The 24,009-nt window shown below is 43.2% G+C and overlaps 2 protein-coding genes across 2 annotated transcripts in view; one reads left to right on the forward strand and one right to left on the reverse strand.

Moving 5' to 3' along the window:
- Window positions 1–4,473: 4,473 nt before the first annotated feature.
- Window positions 4,474–8,564, reverse strand: SLC25A4 (solute carrier family 25 member 4). The gene is made up of 4 exons (XM_004281731.3): window positions 8,320–8,564; window positions 6,544–7,030; window positions 5,880–6,020; window positions 4,474–4,979 (listed from the first exon to the last, which is right to left on the reverse strand). The coding sequence occupies exons 1-4, from the start codon at window positions 8,428–8,430 to the stop codon at window positions 4,822–4,824; spliced, it is 897 nt and encodes a 298-aa protein (XP_004281779.1). The 5' UTR covers window positions 8,431–8,564; the 3' UTR covers window positions 4,474–4,821.
- Window positions 8,565–16,215: 7,651 nt separating this feature from the next.
- The window catches only part of LOC125962843 (uncharacterized), an 86,563-nt gene continuing 78,769 nt past the window's right edge, over window positions 16,216–24,009 (forward strand). Inside the window, exons 1-2 of the mRNA XM_049704293.1 lie at window positions 16,216–16,244; window positions 16,367–17,381. Coding sequence (XP_049560250.1) covers window positions 16,216–16,244; window positions 16,367–17,315 — 978 coding nt within the window. The 3' untranslated portion in view covers window positions 17,316–17,381. The remainder of the gene's footprint in view (window positions 16,245–16,366; window positions 17,382–24,009) is intronic.

Here is a 24,009-nt window from a genome sequence, read left to right on the forward strand (position 1 = left end):
GTGGTGCGTGGTCTTATTGCTATGGTTTCCCTTGTTGCGGAGCACGAGCTCTAGGCACGCAGACTTCAGTAGTTGCAGCACGCGGGCTCAGTAGTTGCGGCTCACGGGCTGTAGAGCGCAGGCTCAGTATTTGTGGCACACGGGCTTAGTTGCTCTGCGGCATGTGGGATATTCCCGGACCAGGGATCGAACCCGTGTCCCCTGCATTGGCAGGCGGATTCTTAACCACTGCGCCAGCAGGGAAGTCCCTTCTCTGTTGTTTTTATACTTACTCATTTTATTGATTCTTAAGGACTGTTTACAAAAAATGCTACATTTAAGATAGTTTCCAAATTTCTATCTAGTCTTCTTTCCTTTACTTTTACATAGTCCTTTACTTTTAGGGTCCCTTTTAGATGTTTTCAGTTACTTCAGAATCCTTATATCCAAAACTGAAGTCACTGACCTTCCCAAGTGCTGCCTCCTAACTTCTGCTGCCATCAGGGTAGTGTCATTTTTTTCTCAAACATTAAAGCTCAGCATTCTTATTAACATTTTTCTTCAGTGTCTGAATTATGTCCTGTCATTCTTCAAAATATAACATATTCCTCATTTTCACTGCCATCACTCGAATCCACACCTTTATCACATCGTATTTGGATTACTAAAATAGGCTTTTAGCTAGAGAAAGATTAGGAAGCACTGACTTTAGATTATATATCATGTGGTTTGGTACTTAAGTCATATGGTCTCAGGTATTGACTTTAGTCTGTGTTTTACATCCCAAATAAAGCAAAAGACAATCCTTGAGAGCAGAGACCCCATCATGCTTTTGGATCTGCCACAGCATCCAGGCACATGTGAGACCATAGAGTGTCATTCAGTAATGTTTGGCTCATCCATATTTGCAAGAAACTGCAAGAAATAGGGAAACTGAGCTACAATAAAATGTTTAAAGATGCTCTAGTAAAGGGCTACAAGAATTAAAAATGAATAGAATACAGAAAAATTATATTCTACAAAATGTCTTATGAGACATAGGTAACCTTAATACATACACTGTACATTAACAATTATAAAACAGTAGATTCTCATTATTTGTGGTAGTCATGTCCTACAGTGTTAGCAGGAACACTGAATTAGCAAATACTGGTTCACTGCTCCTAAAGGAAATACAGGTTAGGTTCCTTTGAGCTTCTGGTCACATTTTTGTCAATCAACCAATACATAACCTTGTTTTACATGTGTTTGTGTTTAAAGCCACATACTTAATATATATGGTTGATCCATTAACATTAAACTCATGGCCAACAGCACTCAGGCCTGAAGGAAGCTCACCTAACACACATATCTCCTCCATAAGGCACAGCACAGCCTTCCAGCACTTAGAAACCCTGGACATCACTTCATCATTATGCTTTGGGGCCATTTTAAACAATGAAATCACCAACAGAAAGCACAAAAAGGTGAAAAACATGGCACTGAATAGGTCACGAAAGGCCCCGTTTTTGGAGTGGGAGCAGAGCGGAATCACGAAGGCAAGTCATGGACTAGTTTGACCTCAGCTGGGAAGACACATGTCAGGCAAGTTTTTCATTGCTCTGTTCATGTCCAAGAATGAACACACAGGGGTTAGAAATAAATTTTAGAGAGGAGTCTAATTTGCAAATATGGAATCTGCAAATGAGGAACAAGTGTACTTTTTCATGCACTGATAAAAACTGATATTCAAGAGAAGCAGAAAAATGAAAGGAATTTATGGCATGATAGATTTTGTAAAATTGTATTTAAGGACTTGAAATTTGAATTTAAGGCAGCCATAAATTTTCATCCATAACATTATATTGGGGTCAATACATGACCCCAACGTGGTTGTCCACTTACTACCCTCTGTGTGTTCAAGATCCCACCCAACTGGGGGCTTCCCTGGTGGCGCAGTGGTTGAGAGTCCGCCTGCCGATGCAGGAGACGCGGGTTCGTGACCGGTCCGGGAAGATCCCACATGCCGCGGAGCGGCTGGGCCCGTGAGCCATGGCCGCTGAGCCTGCGCGTCCGGAGCCTGTGCTCCGCAATGGGAGAGGCCACAACAGTGAGAGGCCCACATACCGCAAAAAAAAAAAAAAAAAAAAAAAAGATCCCACCCAACTGGAGGACTCGACTTTCCCCAAATACTCCCCAGGTTCTCTATGTTTTTTGCAGATGCACCTTTTCCTCATTCATTCTTGCATTCAACAAATACGTATCAAACACCACCCATGTCCCAGGCACAAGGCAGTGAAAAAGATGATTACTGTCCTGAGTTTGCGTTGCACGCTGTAGGTGTTTTTAAATTTTGCCTCAGCACAGTTTATGGTCCGTATTCTACACAAAGTAAAACAGAATGGAAGCCATTATTCAGTTAATTGAGGTTTGAACACAAACCATGGAGGCGAGCTTTCTGTCAAAGTTACCCTTATGAGCTGCCTTCTTCTCTGTCAGCCTCCATACTTTTTCCCATACACTCAAAATACAAAATAAGGTGGCTAAAAAGACAGAAGATACCCATAAGTGAGGCTTTTAGGAAGAATATCCATAAAAAATGAAAAGGGCTTATTGGGGGTGCTAGTAAGAGAAGGGGTGCATTTAGGGAGAGAGCTCTGCAGGAAAGAGGGCTAGTGAGGAATCCCTGAGGGCGGGACACTCCATTCCCAGCTGTTACTTTAAACACTTCCCAACCCTCCAGACCTTCAAGCCTGACAGCTCTGCACGGTGAGAAGACTGCAGAGCTAGGACAGTAAGCAGAGGTACTGCCTGTCAGAGGCTGAGGGGTCTGGGGGTTCTGGGTGTGCTCAGGAGCTGGGCTGAGGACGGATTCCACAGGCTCCTTACACAAATCTCCACTCCCGATGCCTCAGGGATAACACTCACAGGGATGGAGGAGGCCAACGTCTGGGTCACGTGCAGAAGGGGGATAGTGACACTAATAAAGGTTCAGTCCCCTTCTCCACTTCCACTCCTGCCAGGGAGGGCCCGCTGTTCACTCACTGCTCACACGGCCCACCTGCTTCTCATACCCCACATCCCGCACCCCCGGCTAACTCTTAGGCTTGAAAATACTCAAAGGGCTGGCCTTACTTTGAGATATACTTCACAAAAGTATTTGTCCTCTTAGCCTGCCCTGCTTTTCTTTTCTCTCCATCAGCAACAGAACTTGGGCCGTTTCTTTCATCCTTAGCATTGGAAAGCCAATGAGGACAAGGTATCCAGAAGGCGCCTAACAGCCAGCGTTTGTGGCCTGGCCTCGAGATGGCCTTAAGAGACTTTCTTTTGAGCTCTCTGGCCTTTTCCAGCAGCAGAGACAACTGCTAGATTAGGAAGGATGTAACCTTGGAGGTGGCCAAACACAGACCTTAGTTACTAGAGTGAAATGAGGCAGCCGATTTTTTACCGGGGAGGCGGGAGTAAGGAGAAGAGATTGGGAAGAAGGGTAAAGAACAGAGGGTACCGGGACTTCCCTGGCGGTCCAGTGGTCAGGACGCTGCGCTTTCACTGCCATGGCCTGGGTTCAATCCCTTGTCGGGGAACTAAGGTCCTGCAGCCAAAAACAAAAACAAAAACACAGAGGGTACCGAGATGCCCTTCAACCACCTGTCAGGAGAACCACAAAAGACACGTGCCTGCCCTCCAGGCTTCGCCAGCAGGTAGGGACTTGTTTCCTCCAGGTCACTCCCAGCAAGCAAGGGCCATATGAACCGCGTGCTCTTCTGCACCAGTAATGCTTCCTTTCCTCTCGCAAACAGGTTTATGAGAGCCAAATCCAAAACTGCCTTTTCCTCTAGGTCTTGATAAATTGTTGCTGAAAAGAAGTGCTCGCAGATACTTTCTATGCCCACGTATTTAAATCTAGTTATTTTCTTTCAAGGCCCACCTTCTACCACCACCACCCCCCCGCCCCACCAGTTCATCTCCCGGCTTCTAGTCCCTACTCAGCCAGGATTCACTGTATTGAACGTTACATTATCTAACAATGCCATGTCACTCCTCTCTCCTAACCCCACTTAAGCTTTTTTCAGAATAGGCTCCTGCCTTTTTGTATCTTCCACAGGACCTAACAAGCATTAAATACCAGCTTGCTAACTGATTTTCAGTGAATACTGTCTACCTGTCATAAAATTCCAAGCATCACAATTCTCTAAAGGCACAAATACAGAGCACTTCCTAATTACGCAAAGCCCTTGAAACTGTGATTTAAAGCTTTTAGTGGAACCTCAGCGTTCCTGAAGACAGTATGAAAGTGCATAAAGTAAGGTAAGATTATAGAAGCTACGATCCGTGTTACCACTAGGAGTCTACAGCAGCATCGTAGGAGGTAAGGTGAAGAGAGACGGCATAACCTATTTCAGTTTGAAAACCAGAACTTTAAGCCCTGTAGGTGCTCACATGATACACAGTATAATATCTGACATTTAGAAGCTTGGCCACGGAGTTATAAATGAGTCATGCTAGAAAATAAGATGGATGGTCTTATGATTTTAATCCATTTGGCAGTTAAGAAGAATTCAGTAAAATATCGTGCATTAAGTGGTCTTTACTGACATTTCACCTTCAGTTATTCATTATTGTGTCTTCAGTTAATTATATAAGTATGATAAGTTCTTTTCTATTTGCTGTGGGAATTTAAATGTAAAATAAATACAAAATACATTTGTGGTTTAATGAATACTCAATGAAGCCTTTTTTTTTTTTCCTGAGGTATTCCTTTCAATCTGGTTTCATCCCAGATCTTTCTTTTTACTTCCCCTAGGAAGAGTCTATTAAACCACACAATGGATCTGGAACCAATGAACTTGAGTTTTAATTACATCAGACATATTTTTTGATCTCATCATACAATACCAATACAAAAGCACCGCCCATGCCTCTCAACACATTGGACCAGGCGCCTTTGAAGAAAGCCTTGGGTCCTTCGTCTTTTGCAATCTTCCTCCAGCAGTCCACTGTCCCAGAGTACATAATATCCGCTGTGGAAACAAATGTTGGTAAGGGCTCCATAAGTCTGGGGGAAAGAGACTTTTCCTCCAAAAGACATCTGCCCACATAGTCATCAGTGTTATAAAGGTCACTTTGAGCCTTCCGCCCAGCTCTATGCACATTCAACGGGACGTCCCCTCCCCCTGCATAACTGCTGAGGGGGGGTCTCTGGTGATTCCTACTTCAGCTCAACTCAAGATCAACTGAAGAACTGGGGTGATGAACCAGCTAATTCACAGAAGTCAAACAGAGAAACAGGAAGGGAGCTGGGTGAAGCGGAAGTATTAAGCTGGGTGGGCCCCTTTGTTATGGATGAGAAAACAGGCCTAATCTCAGATTGTACTGCCTAAGGTTAAAATAAGAGATGCAATTATTAGGTTGAACCATAAGAAACGGCCAACATTCGATTTTTTTTTACTGTAAACATGGCAATTTCATATGTTTCAACCTATGGAAGCCAAAACGTTTCCTATCGCAACAGACTGCTTCAGGCCATCTCTCCCCCAGTTAAATCACCCTCCCCAATAATACTTGTAATAACTAGATAAGAGAAGAAGTATTTTTAAATAAACTAGCTGACTACTTCAATTCTTTCCCCTTGTTTCTGCACCCAGGCTCTAAGGGAAAAGGGCCTAAGGCCTCTATGATGCTAGATACCTAGTTAAGTTCACTTCTAAATATCCCGTTTTTGGTGTTATCATTTCTTTGATAAAAATAAAATATCTTTTTTTAAAGGAATAGTTGAGAATGTTGGGGAGGATTCATTATCATCTTTCTTTCCTAAATTCTTAGCACAATTTTAACAACTTAGAATAGTGAAGGCTGAAACGAGCACTGACTAGTATTCTCCTTGAGCAGAAAAATAAGATTCTGATAGGTCTCAGGCTTACCCCCTTTCCGACCAGACTGCATCATCATCCTACGGCGGACAGTGTCAAAAGGGTAGGACACCAGCCCTGCGACCGCCGTCACAGTCTGGGCAATCATCCAGCTCACGATAATGTGCACATTCTTGGGGTCAGGCAACATCCCTGTGGGAAGAGCCAAGAAACCAAATGACCATGACATGATTCCTCTGAGCAGCTGAGCAAAAAGCAGGTGGGGATGGAGAACAGGCCACCACACCTCCAACTCCATGCCCTACCCTTCCAGAAGAGTCCGCCCTTCGTGGGGTGCCTCATGAGTAACCAGGCAGCCAACAAAAGTTGGTGGCACACTCCCTGGATCCTCAAAGCCAGAGCTGTGCGCAGTGCACAGGGCATGTTGAAGTGGCTCCAAGTTAAACTTGGCAACTGATAGAGGGAGCTGGGCTCCCCCTTCATGCGTCCCCGCCGAATAACTCAAGGCCAGTTTATTTCAGTAGAGGACAAGGAGAATCCCCCAGCTATTGATCCACGCCTCAACACCTCCTCACTGAGAAGCCTCAGTTTAGGCCAGGGCAAGGGACAAACAAGATTAACAAATACAAAGTCCTTTATCAGTTAGAGATCTCTCAGGATCCTCTCTGCACACACCCTCCTCCCCGCTCTGCACCCCCTGATGCCCTTCTCTCACCCTTGGCCGTGTCATAGACTCCAAAGTAGGCGGCTCTGTAGATAATGATGCCCTGGACAGAGACATTGAAACCCTGGTAGAGACCCCTCAGGCCATCAGACTTGAAGATCTTGGTGAGACAGTTGCCCAGACCAGTGAACTCACGCTGGGCAGCACCCTTGCCCACGTCGGCGGCCAATCTGGTCCTAGCAAAGTCCAGCGGGTAGACAAAGCAGAGAGAGGTGGCCCCAGCTGCCCCACCGGAAGCCAGGTTACCGGCAAAGTAGCGCCAGAACTGCTTATGCCGGTCCACGCCCCCCAGGAAGATCTGCTTGTACTTGTCCTTGAAGGCGAAGTTGAGAGCTTGGGTGGGGAAGTAACGGATCACGTTGGCCAGGTTACCCCTCCAGAAGGAGAGAACGCCCTGCTCCTTGGGGATTCTCACCACGCAATCAATGATCCCTTTGTATTGCTTCTCAGCACTGATCTGTTGGCTGGCATGCTGGACCTGTGGAGGGGAGGAGGGTGGTGGAGGACAGGCAGGGCAAAGAGAAGGAAAGACGACAGGAGAACAAGGTTTGCACTTCCTGGATTTCCTTGTTTAAAAAGTATGGGGAAATCAAATGAATACTGAGTAAATGTGTTAGCTACTTGGATAATGCGCCCCCCCAAACCCAATTTTGCCTCAATTATCAGGGCATTTGGGAGAAAAGTTTCTGCTCCAAATAAACAGAAAGGACGATTTGATTACATAAAGGGAGTCATTTATTTGTTGCATTTTTCCGTAGGTGCCAGAACTATACTAGGGGCTTACTGGGAGATAGAAATGATTAAAGATCCTTGCTCCAAAGGACACCTGCTCTGATTTGACAGACATAATTGGCAGGAGATGAGAATTCCTCAGTCTCTCTCTAGTCTCCCCGGAGACCAGGATCTCTGAGTAGTAGATGTTCTAACAGCAGGAGAAGGAATCCACTAGGCATTCAAGCCTGAAATTTTTCAAGAGGATTATCCAACTAATTAATTATTGAGGGGTTTGTTGCCGTGGGCAATTTGTTGGGGTTTTTCTTGTTACTGATCATTTTGACTCCCAAATTGAAAACGCCCAATTCCTCATTGGAGGGGCCCTTGCCTTTTGGGCAAGTGAAAAAAAAAAAAGGATACATGGGATGATGAGAACAAACCATTCAGAGACCAGGCTGGGGAGGAAAAGATTTGGGGAAAGGATGAGTAAAGCGATCTAAGTTTATTCTGAAAATTGTTTCTTAGTCTCTCAAAATCTCTTTATGTGCAAAATGGGGAAAAATAATACCTACCTTACAGAGGTCATACAAAGATGAATGAATAATAGATATGTCAGCCTACAGCACAGCGCATGGGACATCGTAATAATCTCGAGTAATAATTATTATTTTGATGTTTTTATTGTAAAAGGTGGATGCAGGTAAGAGGATGCAAGGGGCTTTGAAAATCAAGAGGTGAGGCCGACCCAAGAAGCCTGAGTGTCCGCGCTGTCCCCGAGCAGGATCTGGCTGGCTGCAACCTACTCCGGGTGGGTTTCCATATATAGACACCCGCACGCGGGGCGCCACCCGACACCGGGAACCCGCTACTGACTGACGCTGGACCTGACTCTGAGCAGAGGGCACCTTCCCCTTCTCGCAGGCCGCGCGCCGGGCCCAGGCCTACAGCGGATTTTCGGCGGCGCCCCGCTTCCCCTCGCCCCGCAGCTCGCCCGGGCTCCGCGCGCCCCGCCCCGCGCCCAGCTCGCCGCGCTCGCGCCCGCTCGGTCTCCACCTGCAGCAGCAGTTTGACCCTCTCGATGGGGGCAACCGCGGTCTTGGAGATGGCAGCGGCGACGCCGCCAGCCAAGAAGTCCTTCAAGAAGCTCAAAGCCTGGTCGCTCATGGTGACAGCCGGGCGCACACCGCCTCCGGGAGCCGCGCTCTCGCTCTCTTCGCCTGGCCAGGCACAGAGTGCCCGGCTCTGTCCCTGCGCGACGCGAAGGGGCCGATCGTGCCCCCGCCCCCCCGCAGCCGGCCTTATATGCCCCGCCCAGCCTCTCGCGAGAGGAGTAGGGACCCCGGGGCCGTGCGCGCCCCGCGCATTGGCTGGACAGGTGCGCGGAACCCCACCCCACCCCTGCCAGCCCCCTCCTCTGCAGAGGGCAAAGGGGGCGAAGGCGCTTCCGGGAGGCAGGGGTGGGCCGGGTACTGTGCCTTTACTTGGGACGTTTAAAGGGCGAATTCATGTTATCTGTCCCGCGAGCAGAGGGAACACCGTGTCTGTGCAGCATGTGGGCCGCTGTATTTATAGCACAAGGAGGCTTAGTCCCGGGCCTTACCTGGACTCAGACACAGGACCTGCAGCCTCCAGCCCAACTCGCTTTAGCCTCGGGCCTGCCCGCGACCCGCCCCTGGCCAAGGCCTGAAATGCTACTTTTTCTTCTTCTTCCTTGTAACTGTGTCCCTCACCAGAGCTCCCTGCCTGGATGTGGGCCTCTAAAGAGTTGTGTGCGTTCACAGATAAGATCCGCCAAAATAAATACACGAACGTCACTTGATGCTATGGTTGCTTCATCTAATTTGGCAACTCGCTGATTCCCCTCTTCTCACCATTCAATCGTTCAGGCCTTCATTCTGCTATCAAATGTTTCTGTGCCGGGGGCTCTGCGCCACCAGGACAGGCCGAGTGCAGGGCGCCACTAGGTGAATACTTTTAGCAATATTTTAGCAAGTTGTGTGTGTGTGTGCTGTTTTTCTATTGGGTCAGCCTGTAACCCCATGATACATAGCCCCAAGGACCTTATAGGATACAGGATACGTTTTTTTGTTTTTTGTTTTTTGTTTTTTTTAAATCCCTTAAGGGCTTGATGTTCCACCCTGCTCTCAATGGAATCTCAGCACATATTCTGGGCGGAATGTTCTCGGGCAGCTGGCGGCTTTCTGAGGGTCAGTGCTGTTACCCTTCCCATTGGAGTAGCTGGGTGACCGGGATGTCAAGTAAGAGAAGGTCGAATCCTTGACTGTATTTGCCTCTTTTTAATAGACACCTGGGGTGGGGGAGATATATGCTATCTAGTCCTAGGAATGGATTGCAATTAATGTGTGGAGTATTTTTTAAGAAAATATATTACTATGAGCTTTGATTTTCCTTAACATTTTTTCTAGACAGTTCATATGATCATACAGGTTTTCAAATACAGCTGTTCCTTCCCCTAGAATGATTGCTCTAAACTCTTCACACTATCCAATTCTCTTGCCATGTTTGTTAATGTTCGTTTGTACACTGGACAAAGTTTATTCACTTTTTTCACAAGCTTGCTGTTGAGTGCAGACAGATATCATGTTAGGCATTGAGTGAGCTGCAGCTTTGTGTCACTCTGGGTTTGGAGGCTTCAGTAGAGCTGAGGTCACGTAGTTGGGTGCCAGGACCACAAAGGGTACGCGTTTATCTGAGGTTGGAGAAGACTAGAGTCCAGAAATCCAGGTGAGAGGTCAGAGCAGGCAGAAGGTCAAGGATTCAGCATAAACAGAAAAGTCCACAACCTCTTAAAACTCAAAAAATTGGGAATTCCCTGGTGGTCCAGTGGTTAGGACTCCGTGCTTTCACTGCTGGGGCCCAGGTTCAATCCCTGGTTGGGGAACTAAGATCCCACAAGCTGTGAGATGTGGCCAAACAAACAAAAAAAAGTTTTGTCTGCCTATATGCCTGGATTTATTTTTACTGTCGAGCTGTTCAATTATTTAAACATCACAAGATTTTTTTTAACCAGACATTTAAGTTAAATATTAACTTATATTAATTCAGGAAGTTTTATCATCTTTGTTACACTTAATTTTACCAATCAGAATTTTTAGTATTTCCTAAGTGGGAGATATCATATCTCTCCTTGGCTCCTGTCCAATTATCCTGTCACGTCAGAGGAGCTGTAGCTGGAATCCTTGACAAGAGGTTTTCCGTGGACATCTGCACACTGTCCTCTCCCCCCATGGGCTTTCTCAGAAAGGAGAGGCCTCAGATGCCCCCAGGAGCATGGGCTGTCTGTGATCACAAGATCTGGGTATCACTTACACAGGCAGGGGTGAAAATGGCGCTCAGTAGAACATGCGCCTGCCTGCCAATCCCAGTACTTGGTGGCTTTCTGCCAGCCTGAGGATGGACAAGGCATCTGAGATAAGAGAGAAAACTCTGCTTTCAAATGTGGCATGGTGTCCTGGAGACTGGGGTGGGATGGGGGGAGGGCTATGTAGAAATGAGAGTAGTGTATTGAGCGGGTTTTGGGATTTTAGTGGCAGCTTTTAAAGAATTAGTCTCTTTTTACCAAATTGGGACTAGAGAACGGGAGCTGCTAAAGAGAAAAAGGCACAAGAAATTTAAACAAAAAACAAAAAACACTTAAGGACTTGGTGATGGTGGGGCTAATGCACTGCCTGCGTGTAGGTGTACCTCTAAAACTGCAACGAAGTAGAACACACTATTACTATTTGTTCATGTGGTAAACTCCGGCCTTAAACAAAGAGGAATGAATTCTGAAAATTTATTTTTTGATCATATAAGACCATACATGAATTGCTGAATTTCAATCAAAGATTGAAGTAGACGCATTCATTTTCATGCATTGATGCATCGTTTCCAAAAGACCAAACAAAACAAATGCTATATTTCTCCACAGTTCTCGCTTGGGGCAGCTTAATTAATTAGAACGATACCTTAATTAACAAATTCTTTATAAGAAAGTGTCTTAATAGTAAAGTCCTTTTTAAAGGGCACACACACATCACATGCCTTCAGAAATCATGTGTATTCATGCAAAACACTCCAACTACCAGCTCCTACTTAGCTCATGCCAAGAAAATTATGCAACTACAAAATCTGTCTTCTTTTTAACCTATTTATTCATTGTAGAAACTGCTTACCCTTTAGTGATCAACTCCTTGGGTATCCACTCTCCTCCTTCCTTTATCCATCAAAGTAGAAATGATCTGAACCATTCACTCACCATTCATTCATTCATTTCCTTTTCATCTTTCAACAAGCATTATTGCATGCCTACTCTAGACACCAAACACTGTTGGGCACTGGTGATACAAAAATCAGAAAGGTAAGAGTGCTGCCCTAGAGAAGCTCACATGGCAGGAACAGACATACTTGTGCTGTCTATAAGGGTGTTCCAAGGTGGTGAGACAAGGGTCCAAGTAGGCCTGTGGTTGTACTTCCAGGTGAGTGACTTTCAATGTGCTACCTGAGTCAGAACTTGTATTTTTATTTTAGGAACGCTTAGGACACAAAACTTTTGTTAGAAGGATCTTAGGCATTATTATTTAAAGGAGGTGATTTCTCGGGCAGAGGAGCCCCTGAATCATCAGAAAGATGGTCAGAGGGATTTCTTCTCCCAAAAGTCCCTCCTCCCTGGAGAAGTGGGCTCAGCAGTTGCTGGTGGGAGGAGCCTGCAAGCTTTCAGCCCCTGCAGCCTGTCCCCCACTCACAGAGTTGGACACCCCCTTCCTATAGAGACCCATAACCTCTTCTCTCCCACCCAATCTTAGTACCTGCTCTTTACTTCATCCGCGACCCCAGTAAGCATTTTCAGTCTTCTGTAATACAGTCAAGCTCATTTTTATGGATGTGTAATAATGTCTTCTGATCATAACCGTCCACCCTTCATGATTTACGGGCTTCTGATTTCACTGAACTACAGCCTCTATGAATAAAACCAATACTCACCTGGAGTTGTCCTGACTGGTAAGTGTTGTACATTTCGAACTGGCTTCCCCAGTATTTAGTGTTTCTTTATCCTAGAATTGCTTTTTTTAAATACTTGCTTTATTCCTGTTATTATTTAAATCCGTGTTTAATAAATGTTATCCAAGAGTCCATTTTTGCTCATCTGTACTGTTGAATAACAATATGTTGCTATTTTAATATAGGAAGTCTTTTCCCCCGTATGCTTGCTTTTACCCCATGACCCTTCCTTTTTCAGTCAGCTAGACATTCTGTGTCATGGCCTCAGAAAAAGAAAACATTCAGAAAGCAAAGAAAATAAACAGTCTATTCTTGGCATTCGAATTTCCAAAGGAAGAGAAAGAATTCACATCTACACAGGAGATTTGGTAGAATACCTGAGGGAAAGCAGAACTTCCTGCCCAGCCCACCCTTTCAAAGATTACCTCAAGTTTTCCCAAACCTGCGGTGAAAGGAAGAGAGTTAGAGAGAAAGCAAGGAGTGATATGTTCGTTTGGGTCTTCAGGAGACGGGGCCCTGTACTCTCTCAAGCCCAGGGAAGCTGTGAGAAGCCAGGGAGACATGGCTGGGTGGTGGTTTAGGACACAGTCAGAGACAGCCTTGCAGAGTTCATCCAGCATGAAAGGGAACAGAACAAATCCCAGGCACCTGCCTGCTCAGGTGAAGGAACCTAGAAAAACCCATTACATTCCTCCTGCCCCTGTGTGGCGTGAGAGCACCAGAATACCATTCTGTAACCAAGGACACCAAAGTCAGCCGAGGGCAAAACCGACCTGAAGAGCCCTGTGGCTGGAAATGAGGCAAGTGTCAGGCGTGACCTTGGCGTGGCAATGACTGAAGACCAGAAGGGAATAAGGGAGGACCTGGCAGGTGATCCAGACCACGTGCCCTTCCTCCCCAGACTTAGTGCTACAGACATCCCTGGAATGTAGATGGAATCCACCGGAAAGCGGTGGAGAGAAAAAGGGGACCCAAACTGTTTCTACCACTTGGCAAAAGAGAGCCTCTTCATAGAAATTAAATTGCTTTGCACAGTTGAGTTTGTGGGGCAGTATTTGTACTTGCTGTAGTATTTTCTTAATTAAAAAAAACAATATACTAAAGGCATATCACAGTTTCGGAAACCACCATTGCTCATTCTGTCAAGCACATTTCTTTAAGAAGGAGATGCAGACTTAATTGAGAGGGAGAGACAGAGGGAGGGAGTGTTGAGAGGGAGGGCCGTCAGGGCAGTTTACTCTATAAATCTCTGTGAGACTCCAACTTTTGCATTTCTATTAAATGGCTAAACTAAATAGGCACAGTAACTGACTCGTTTAACATACAAGCTCCATGATGTATTAAACACAATAGTTGTTCAATAAATGTTTTTTAAATGAGTAGGGAAATATCAAGCTTCAATTTCTAGTGCACTAGTTTTATTTTTACAGTGAAGCTATATGATGTTTTATTTATTTATTTTTATTGAAGTATAGTTGATTTACAATGTTGTGTTAATTTCTGCTGTACAGCAAAGTGATTCAGATATATATATATACATATATATATTCTTTTTTATATTCCATTATGGTTTATCTCAGGATATTGAATATAGTTCCCTGTCCTACACAGTAGTACCTGATTGTTTATCCATTCTATATACAATAGTTTGCATACCCTAACCCCAAACTCTCAAACCATCCCTCCCCCATCTCCCCTCCCTCTTGGCAACCACAAGTCTGTTCTCTATGTCTGTGAGTCTGTTTCTGTTTTGTAGATGAGTTCATTTGTGTCTTATTTTAGATTCCACATATAAGTGATATCATATGGTATTTGTCTTTCTCTTTGTCTGGTGTACTAGTTCTTAAATTTTTCAATAATGGAGCACCTGGAACCCACCTTAACTTTGGTGTAGCACTATGAAATGTGGGTACATAGGATTTCATCATATAAAGTAGGAGTAAATATACTAGCAGAAATATGATTGTCTCTAATGTGTGCCCGCCATTGAAAATCATAGCCACTTCAGTGGTGGATTTGTCAATTTCTCCTGTAGTTGTGACAAATGTTCCTTTATACGTTTTAAGGCTTTGTTCTTAAAGGCAAAGAAAATTTGAATTGTTATACCTTCTTGGTGAATTTAACTTTTAACTTTTATTATTTAACTTTTATTAAGTTTTAGTCCTCTTTATCTGTAGTGATATTTGTGCCCTAAATTCTTAACCCCCTAAATGAACAGAGAAATACCTGCTTTTCTTTGGTTGGTATTTGCCTAGTTTATCTTTTTCTACTCCTTTACTTTCAACCATTCTGTATATTTGAGGTATATTTTCCATAAACTTTTATATTTTCTTTTCCCCTTTTTAAAAAAGTCTAAGTTGATACTCTTATTCTTTTAGCTGGAGAGTTTGGACCCATTTCCATTTGTTGTGACCATTGGTGTTTTAAAATTTTTATTTTTAAATAATTATAGATTCACAGGAAGTTGCCAGGGAATCACTACACATATTTTAAATTTTTACTTGTGCCATTTTATTTTATAATTTCTATTTGTCCTCCTTGTTCATGTCCTTGAAAGTTACCATTTACATTATTTATCTACCATGAATATCCTATGTCAACCATTATATATGTTTCCGACTTACATATTAAGGTGCTAATAACACTATAATGGTTATTAATTATTTTAGGTGGCTACTGTTTTGCCAGGTTCTGAGAATGCCAAGTTTTCTCTCTTGGTCTATTTAGGCACTGAGTATCTCTCTGGACTGTGATGCCAATTTATTTGCTGCTGCAGAAAACACTGACGTCAAATTAATTCGGAACTGACACAGTGGTCAAATATGTGCAGCTTGCTGTGCGTAAGATGCTCTGGAAGAATTGCTTGAATTTCATAATATTATTCAACGTGGCCACTAGGGGGGGATCACATGTAGCTATTATACCATGTATCAGTTTGTGAAAGATGCCATAACAGAGTATCAATACCACAGACTGGGTGGTTTAAACAATAAATTAATTTTCTCACAATTCTATAGGTTAGAAGTCCGAAATCAATATGTCAGCAGGTTTGGTTTCTTCCGAGGCCTCTCTCTTTGGCTTGCAGATGGCTGCCTGTGTCCTGGTCACATCGCTCCTCTGTGATGGGGTTGTTCTTATGTGTATCTGTGTTCCAATCTCCTCTTCATATAAGGACACCAGTCATATTGGATTAGGGCCTACCACAATGACCCTATTCTAACTTAATTTCCTCTTTGAAGGCTCTATGTCCAAATAGGATCACAGTCTGAGGTACTGGGAGTTACGGCTTCAACATACGAATTTTGGAAGAATACAGTTCAGCCCATAAGACACCAATAAAAGTGAAAAGACAAACCACAAATCAGAGAGAAAATAAGACTTTGCCCAATTTAAAAATAGATGAAGACTTGAACAGAAACATATCCTTCGCTAAAGGGATTATATTCATAGTTTAATAAGCACATGAAAAGGCGTTTGACATCATTACTCACCAGGGAAATGCAAATTTGGTTCAATCGTATAACATTGCCATTTCTGTAAGTCAATTTTCAGCAATTTCATATGATTCAACCTAAAGAAAACTCCACAGTGAGATGCCACCACACATCTCAGAAGGCTAAAATTTAAAAAGACAGACTGCCAAACGTTGGCAGGAATGCAGAACAACTGGGATCCTCATACACTGCTTGTGGAAATGTAAAACGACACAGCCACTTTGGAAAAATAATTGATCGTACCCGCTAACGCTACGCATGCGCTAACTCCACCGACCACCATTCCGCTGAGAAACAAAACAAAATACAAAAAACGTCGCAGGGAAATGCTAATAGAATGGCCTGGTAAAGAGTAGATCTGTTTAACTATTCTAACCTCTTCGTCCGAAAAGCTGGGTAGAGAGGGACACAGTAAGTCCCCAGAATTTGTTTTGAGAAAGCAGAGACGGCTAGGATGGCGTTAGCGTTTCCGAGCAGCACCTGGTACAGTACTCGGTCCACGTTGGCTGATTTACCCAGAGAGCAGCGGGGTTATTTGCTTAATGTAGAAAGAACGAAGCTACCTTTAGATTAACCCCTTTCTTGCAGTTACCCTCTCTTGCTAGGCCTTTTTCTGGAGTTCGGGCAACCCCGCTATCCCTGCGTTTGGAGGCGCCTCAAGCGCTGTCCCCCAACCCGGGCCACCAACCCCGAGGCGCAGAGGGCCAGGCTGGCGCCCGCTCTGCTGTCCGCTCCCCGGTGCCTCCGGGGGGAAGTCGGGCCTGGGGGCGGCGGACACACAGCCTTGGATGCGGTGGGTCGGCCTCCTGCGTTCATCCCTCCTCTCAGCCCCAGGGCTCTGCCGCGGGCTTCTGGAGAAGTGATGCGGAAGAGGGTGCTGGGGGCTGGGCCCGTTGCCGTGGCAACCCGTACCCGGCGGCTAGCAGAGCCCAGCGCGCCAAGCCCAGCGCCTCTCGGCTCCTCAGGAACAGGAGAGCGGACTCCTGGGAGCAAGCAGCCGAGCCGCGCGGCTGCGGGGACGCGGCCAGGGTGTGGACTAGGGGCACGACGGGGGCCGAAGAGAGGCTGGAAGCCGGGTGGGATCAGCGCCCCCTGCGTTCTCGGTGCCTGGTTTTCAGCCCAAGCAGCCCAGCGCGCCTGGACTCTCGGCGGCGCCTCTCGGCCGCTGGGGGAGCCCGGGTCAACCTGGAACGCGGGCCCGGGATGCGCGCGCCCCCTCCCGCCCCCATAGTCCCGCCGCGGCGCCCGGCCCGGACCCTGCGCAGCAACCGACCTGGAGAGACGCTGCCCGGAGAGCCCCGCAGTGGCCCCAGCCCTCCGCGGGCTGACCCCCAGTGGCCCCGGCCCACAGGTGCGGGCGTGAGACATCCCGGGGTCAACGCCGCCGAGCTTCCGCGGTCCCTCCGGGGCGGGTCGTCCTGCATCCGTGAGACACCGCCACATCACGAACGGCATCACGAACTCTCTAAATACAGCTCCCTACCGGCCCCTCACCCGTCCCCAGAGGTTCGTTTATTCGGTTTTCGAGTCTACCGCCCTGCAGGACACCGATGACTTCGTGCTGCGCACCGTACTTGGCTCTTACTCCATCATCGCGTTTAATTCTTTCAGCAAACCCAGGTAGGCGGTGCTACCTCTGTTTTGAGACTAAGGTGCTCGAATCTGGGAAGAGGCCGTAGCCCTGTATGACCTCTCCAGGCCAGGGCAAAAATGTGAAGCACCTCCAGCCTTGGCCTGGTCTCCGCCTCCACAAGAGTGCAGCTGTTAAAAGCCCCGCCATTCATCCTCAGGGTGAATTTCGTTCAATTCAGCAATTGGGATCTAGCAGAAGCCTGTCTTTGTAGGTAGCTCTCTCCTTACCCTGCAAGAGGGGACTGGAAACAATCTATCTAAGCTCCTTTCAAACCAGAGATATAATGCATCAGTCATCTACAGCATTACACTTTATTGACATATAATAACCAACTTTTAATAACACTTTATCATTGTAAAGATCTCTCCCTTACTTTTCTTTTTTTTTTTTTTTTTTGGCCACAGCTCAGCATGTGGGATCTTAGTTCCCCAACCAGGGATCCAGCGGGCGCCCCTCTGCAGTGGAAGCTCAGAGTCTTCACCGCTGGAATGCCAGGGAAGTCCCCTCTCCCTTACTTTATTACAGTTCATGTCATAATCACAAGTTGCTCCATGAAGCAGGTGATTATCTTTGTTTTACATGGATGTAAACTGAAGCCCAGAGAGGGTCAGCAGCTTTGCCCAAGGTCACACACCTATAAGGCAGTTGGTTCCTTATTTAATGCCACCCCCATATCTGCAGTAATATAGACATTCCTATAAAGTATCACACATTTCAGCCATCACAATGTACACAAATACTATTCCACCTATTATACATGCAGTTTTTTCAGGTGCAGAAGTTAAAGAAGTTTAGGACTTAGAAAACAAGAGATTTTGTTGTAATGAAGTTATTTTCCTTTTGTGTAGTTTGAAATATCCATCAAAATATTTCATGGTTCCATTATAAAAGCGATGGATATAATTTAGAGGGAATAGCTCATCAAAACCTAACTACCAAGTGTCACTTTTGAAGTCAGTTCCAGAAACAATCCTTTCTCGATTTCTGGAACAATGTCATATGTATATGTTGAACCATATGAAAATGATGGTATTTGACTGATTTTGCCCTACAAAACCATAATTTCATATGGCTTAACTTACTGTGATATTAGTTATTTTATTTTACAGTCTTGGCCAGTTTGGGCCTGCATCTTTCTTCCTTTTGGGGTGTGGGACGGGAGCCCTGGGTACTATAAGAATCCTTTTCCTTCTGTGCCTCTCCTTTCCAAGAGCTGCATATGACTGTCATCCTAGCAGGAAGCTCATGTTGGTTACACATGGTCACAGGCACGTGATGCCCTCACAGAGGTCATACTCAGTACTTTCTACAGTAATAGAACTGTCTTCCAGATGGAGTTTGTTTACATATTTTATATTCAGAGCTAACAAAATTAATTTTGCAGGTGAATTTACCTTGTTGTGTTTTTCTCTCTAAGCAACGAAGTGGAAGTTAAAAAAAACGATTTTCTCATTCAGTCCCACAATGGTGTTAATAATGACTTAGCTGCTAAAGCGTAAGAATGCCCTTCTGCTTCTCAGGATACAGTTTAGTATTTGAATTGTGTCTGCACCTCATGGTAGGTTGGGACCTTGAAGAAATTACTTAAATTTGCTGCATTTCACTTCCTTTACCTGTAACATTTGAGAAACTGATGCACCTGTCATGATTGGTGTGTGTGTGTGTGTGTGTGTGTGTGTGTGTGTGTGTGTGTGTGTGTTGAATGTGTGTGAAATGCAGGCTCTGGTTAAAGGTCAGCTCCTTTCTTCCTCTTCCCTTCCACGTCTCTCTGACATGTGTGGCGAATCCCACCCATATCTTACTCAGTGTGCATATAGTCCATCTGTGAGTGAAAACCTCAGTGGTCAGTAAGAAGTGCTTTCATTACACAAATAAGATAGGACAGGTATTATCTTTATTTTTCCGATGGGAAACTGGGAACAGAGATGGTAAATAATTTGCATAAGAATAAAAAAAGAAAAACATATAAAACACTAATCTTGTTCAGAGATGCAGTAACAGTAACAGATGCACCAAATATTTAGTTCAGTGACACAGCATCTAGTGGGTTCTGTAAACCAGATACAAACAATGTGCCTATATTTGTACAGTTAACTACTTCAGATGCCTTGTGGTTAAGAAGTTTCAACTATGTTCTAAATGACTGACTAATAGGAAATAGAACAAACGTGAAGTTTAGTATTTCCTTTTTACTCAACAGTGGAAAAATCAATAGGGGAAAGTGAGAAGGGAGCTAATATTTCGGTTGAGAACTTAGACTGTGTACCAGAACTTGTGCCAAGTTACACATGTCACATCTTTTAAATTTTATAAATCTGTTAGGTAGGCATCTCCATTTTACAGATGACAAAACTGAGGCTCAGAGAAGGTAAATAACTTGCCTCAAATAATTCAGTCAATAAGAAGTAGAATTAGATTCAAACTCATATCCTGGCACTCCTAGACATTGTTGGAGAAAGTACCAATTTATAGATTTTTGGAAGGAAATGTTATCAAGAGGCTTAAATATTCAGTCTCTCTGACTCAGTTATTCTACTAATGTAAAGTTATCCTAAGAAAATAGTTTGAAATATAGAGAACAGCTTATTGAATAAAATTCTTCATTAGAGAGTTATTCATAACAGGTAGAATGTGAAATGAACCTAGTAACCAATACTGGGGAAATGGCTAAGGGAACAGTAAACTGTGGAGCTTCCATGGGATGGAATATTACACAGCTGGTAAAATAATCCTTCCCCCAAAGTTTGTAAAACTGTGAGAAAATGTTCATGTAATAAGGTTAGGTGAAAAGAACAAGATGTTAGGATATATTTTTATCTATTATATTAATTATAATAATAAATTGATAGTTATTAGTAATTAATTATGATAATATACATAATAATCTCAACCATTAAAACATATGCACAGAAAAAGAACAGGAATGCTAAACACCAAAATGTTACCATCAGTTATCTCTGGGCGATGAAACTACATTTATTACTTTTCTTATTTTAATCTTTTATTAAAATTAGTTTTATTAAAATGAATTTTTACCAAAAATTTAACATTTTTTCTGTAAGCAGATAAACTATTAAAAAGCAAACAGTTTTGTCTGTCTGATTTTAAAGTCCGTGTTTTCTCATCCACGCTGCATTCACTAGTGAGGTCTTGGCTCCTAATTTTATCTTCCTTGTCAGTTCCTTGGCTGTCCAGGTCCCTGTCATTGTCACAAGGAATCCAAGCAGGTGACTTGAGTGTGAACATACCCATCCAGATAGGTAATAACAGGGAGGGTCAGGGGTAGGGAGCCTTCTGCCCTCTGCTCTTACTCCTCCCTTCTCTTTTCTGACCCCAGCGTCCAGCGTGGTACCTGGCATATGGTGGACCCTCAGTGAATGCTGGTTGAACGGATGAATCCTAGCCTTACTTTGTGATTTTCTCTCAGCTTTTGCCCCTGTGTTACATTTGGCTTCGAGCTCTGGTCAGCTCTAGTCTAGTTCCAACATAGTGTTCATGAAGGCCATTCGCTGAGGGCCTATTAATTGCCACACTCTGTCCTAGGCTCTTTATACAATATACCGTTTACTTCTTAACAACCCTGTGAGGTGAGTGTTATTTCTTCCGTTTCATAACTGAAGAGACTGAGACTCAGAGAGAGAGAATTAGAAGTTACAAACTGCAGAGTCAGGACAGAGATTCAGAACCTAGTCATTGTCAAACTCCAGGGCTTGTGCTATTCAACCACTGTGTTGGTACTGATTCTTCATATGTTGCATTTCTGATCATGACTTCGAGCCAAAAATGATTCACATATATATATATACTTTGGATATCAGGAAGGGCAGAATGAACCCACTAACAAGCCAAAGGTTTATTAGTCACCCTCTAAGGGCAAGGCAGGAACAGTTAGTTGTACTTCTCCATAATTATGTATGTAAAAGTATATGTGGTCCCGCATACAATGATAGTATGTTTTTTTCAAGCTCCAAATCAGGACACATGATCTGCCAAAGAATTTTTTTTAATATTTATTTATTTATTTATTTATTTATTTATTTATTCATTTGGTTGCACCAGGCCTTAATTGCAGCAGGTGGACTCTTTAGTTGCAGCAGTCAGTCTCCTTAGTTGTGGCATGCAAACTCCTTTTTTTTTTTAATAAGTTAGAATATTTCTTTAAAAACAATTTTAAAAATGCAAAACATTAAGGAATTTAAAACACCACATTTTCGTTAATATAGAAAGAATTTTCACTAGAGTTAGGCAGCCACCCCAAAACAGCATGGCAAAAGGGCATTGGTATAAAGGAAATAAAATACTACACAAAAATCCAAAACAAAACTAAAAACATTTCAAATTAAACCTGGAAGACTAGAAGATTCCAACAGCAGATTTCTGTCCACTGCTGAAACATTCCAAAATCCAAGCTTCAAAGGCACCTAAATGTATCTTAAATAAAAATTTTTTTAAGAAAAAAAGGAAAGAAAGCAGTGAACCTGGTTATAAATCCTGCAATATATTACATTTAAAAATATCCTAGTACAACAAAAACAAATTATAAAAGAAATGAAACAAACAAACAAAAACAGTAGCAGCAGAGGTTACCTGTCTGAGCACCTACATTTTCTTAGGAGGGGATGGTGTCTCACCAGCCATATAGCCCATAAACCTTCTCAAAAAGAGTGAGCCAGGAGAAAAATGTAACGCGAAATTTGATTTCACAGTGTCTCTAAGCGCCCCAGACCCCAGACTGGGGACTCACTGAATGAAGAGAATTCCTTTTTCCTTTGTTTTCTTCTTGAGAAAAAGAAGGGATGATCTTGAAAGTCAATTACTTCTTTCAACGCCTTCGATGCCTTTTCAAAAGTCTGATAAAGCGCTTGACGAAAACAAGTCTCTTGATGGATTTTTCTAATGTTCCAGGGTATTTTCTTATTTGATAGCATATACAGAAATACTTCAAAGTTCAGTGGAGTTAAAGCCAGCAGAAATGACCACTCAAAAGAAAATAACTATTAAAATTTTTAAATGGAATAGTTCGTATTAGTGTGTTTATGTATATACATAGTCCGCTTTTCATCGTGGGTGACATAAAAACAGTATCAGAAAGAATTACTTTTAAATACAATTCAGAATTACAATTTTAATAATGTACAATAGTTTTACAATAATTCAGATTTTTGCATGATAAAATAACTATGCATATTTGATAAATATACATTTTTACCTCTCATAATAGCAAAGATTTTAAGAAAGTTACTAAACAATATGAAAATATATTTAACTTTCACTTAATATCTGGGCTGTTTGGGTTCTTCCAGTATGGTTTGCTCATATTCTTTGCCTTACTTTTTGAGGGAATTCAAGAGGATATTCATGTTTTTAAACTCTAAGATGTCCATTCTTGTCCACTCAGTGTACGATCCAGAAGTAGTTGGTAAGGCTATGTTTTAACATAGTGTGTCTGCACAAAAGATGGATAGTGAGTAAAACTAACAGTGCAATAATCTCAGATATTTCTTCTAATGTACTTGGTTAATTTGATAATTTTTTTAAAAGGCTAGCTACATTTTTCCTGGTGCCTTATCCCACCCAACAGAAACCTTGAGTTTTTCATCAAATAGAGAGGGTGTTCTATTTGTGTTTTAAAATTCACTAATCTATATAAATGTGATATGTAACTATTCAAAGTATATGTATCATCATCTATGTGGCAACCAGATGGTCTCTACACACATATGAATGATGATTTAATTAAGCGATTCCTTCTCCCTTGTTTATTTCTCTATCCCAAATAGTGTACATCTTCCAAAGTATGGTCATTTAGTAAAAGAAGTACCAAGTGAGCCAGAGGTACTTATATATTCCACAATATGTCACACAATAACCCTGTACAACTCAAATTCTTTAGATGAGATGAGAATATCCTAAAATAAATTAGAAACTCCTCTTATGTATCTTTTTCTAAGGTGAAATGAGACACTGCACAGATCAGAGGTACTATTCTGTTTGTCAACAATCAACCTTTCACTCCATTTTAATATTATTTAATCCTATGGAAAAAGCAAGTTTTATTGCATTCCTTTTTTAAAATGGGGGGAAAACTGTGCAAGTAAGCATGATCAAACGTCTGTTAGAGCTGGTTAATACTGATCTTATTGCCTCGAAGTCTCTCTAGTAGTGTCCAAGAAATTATGTTTAAGGTCCATCTGAAGGAAAAAAGCGCTGGAGAGACAAGAAAGGACTCGGGTAAAAAGCTTCAGAGGATTGTAGGGAGATGGAACTTGCTCCTTACGTTGAGCTCTGGAGCATCTCCATTTCTTAACACACCTTCCAAACCATTCACTGGGATAGTTTTACCCATGTTTAAAGGCTCATATTATATGCAGTTTGGGGGCTTTTATAAATTCAGAAGTAAAGTAATATAAAGAGTAGAATATTGAAGGATTCAGAGTAGGGCAATAAAAGACTCAATACTGCTAAATAAGTCCCCAAACAAAAATGTTCAGTCCACCCCACCCCAAAACCTATGTGTAATAGGAGAAAATGCACAGCAAGAAGCAGAGGAAAAGCATGTAGCGTGGAATAAATCACACACTGAACAGTCTAGAACCAAAGGAAAAAAAGCAAACA

This window comes from Orcinus orca, chromosome 21 (assembly GCF_937001465.1).
Source record: "Orcinus orca chromosome 21, mOrcOrc1.1, whole genome shotgun sequence".
NCBI classification, from domain to species: domain Eukaryota; kingdom Metazoa; phylum Chordata; class Mammalia; order Artiodactyla; family Delphinidae; genus Orcinus; species Orcinus orca.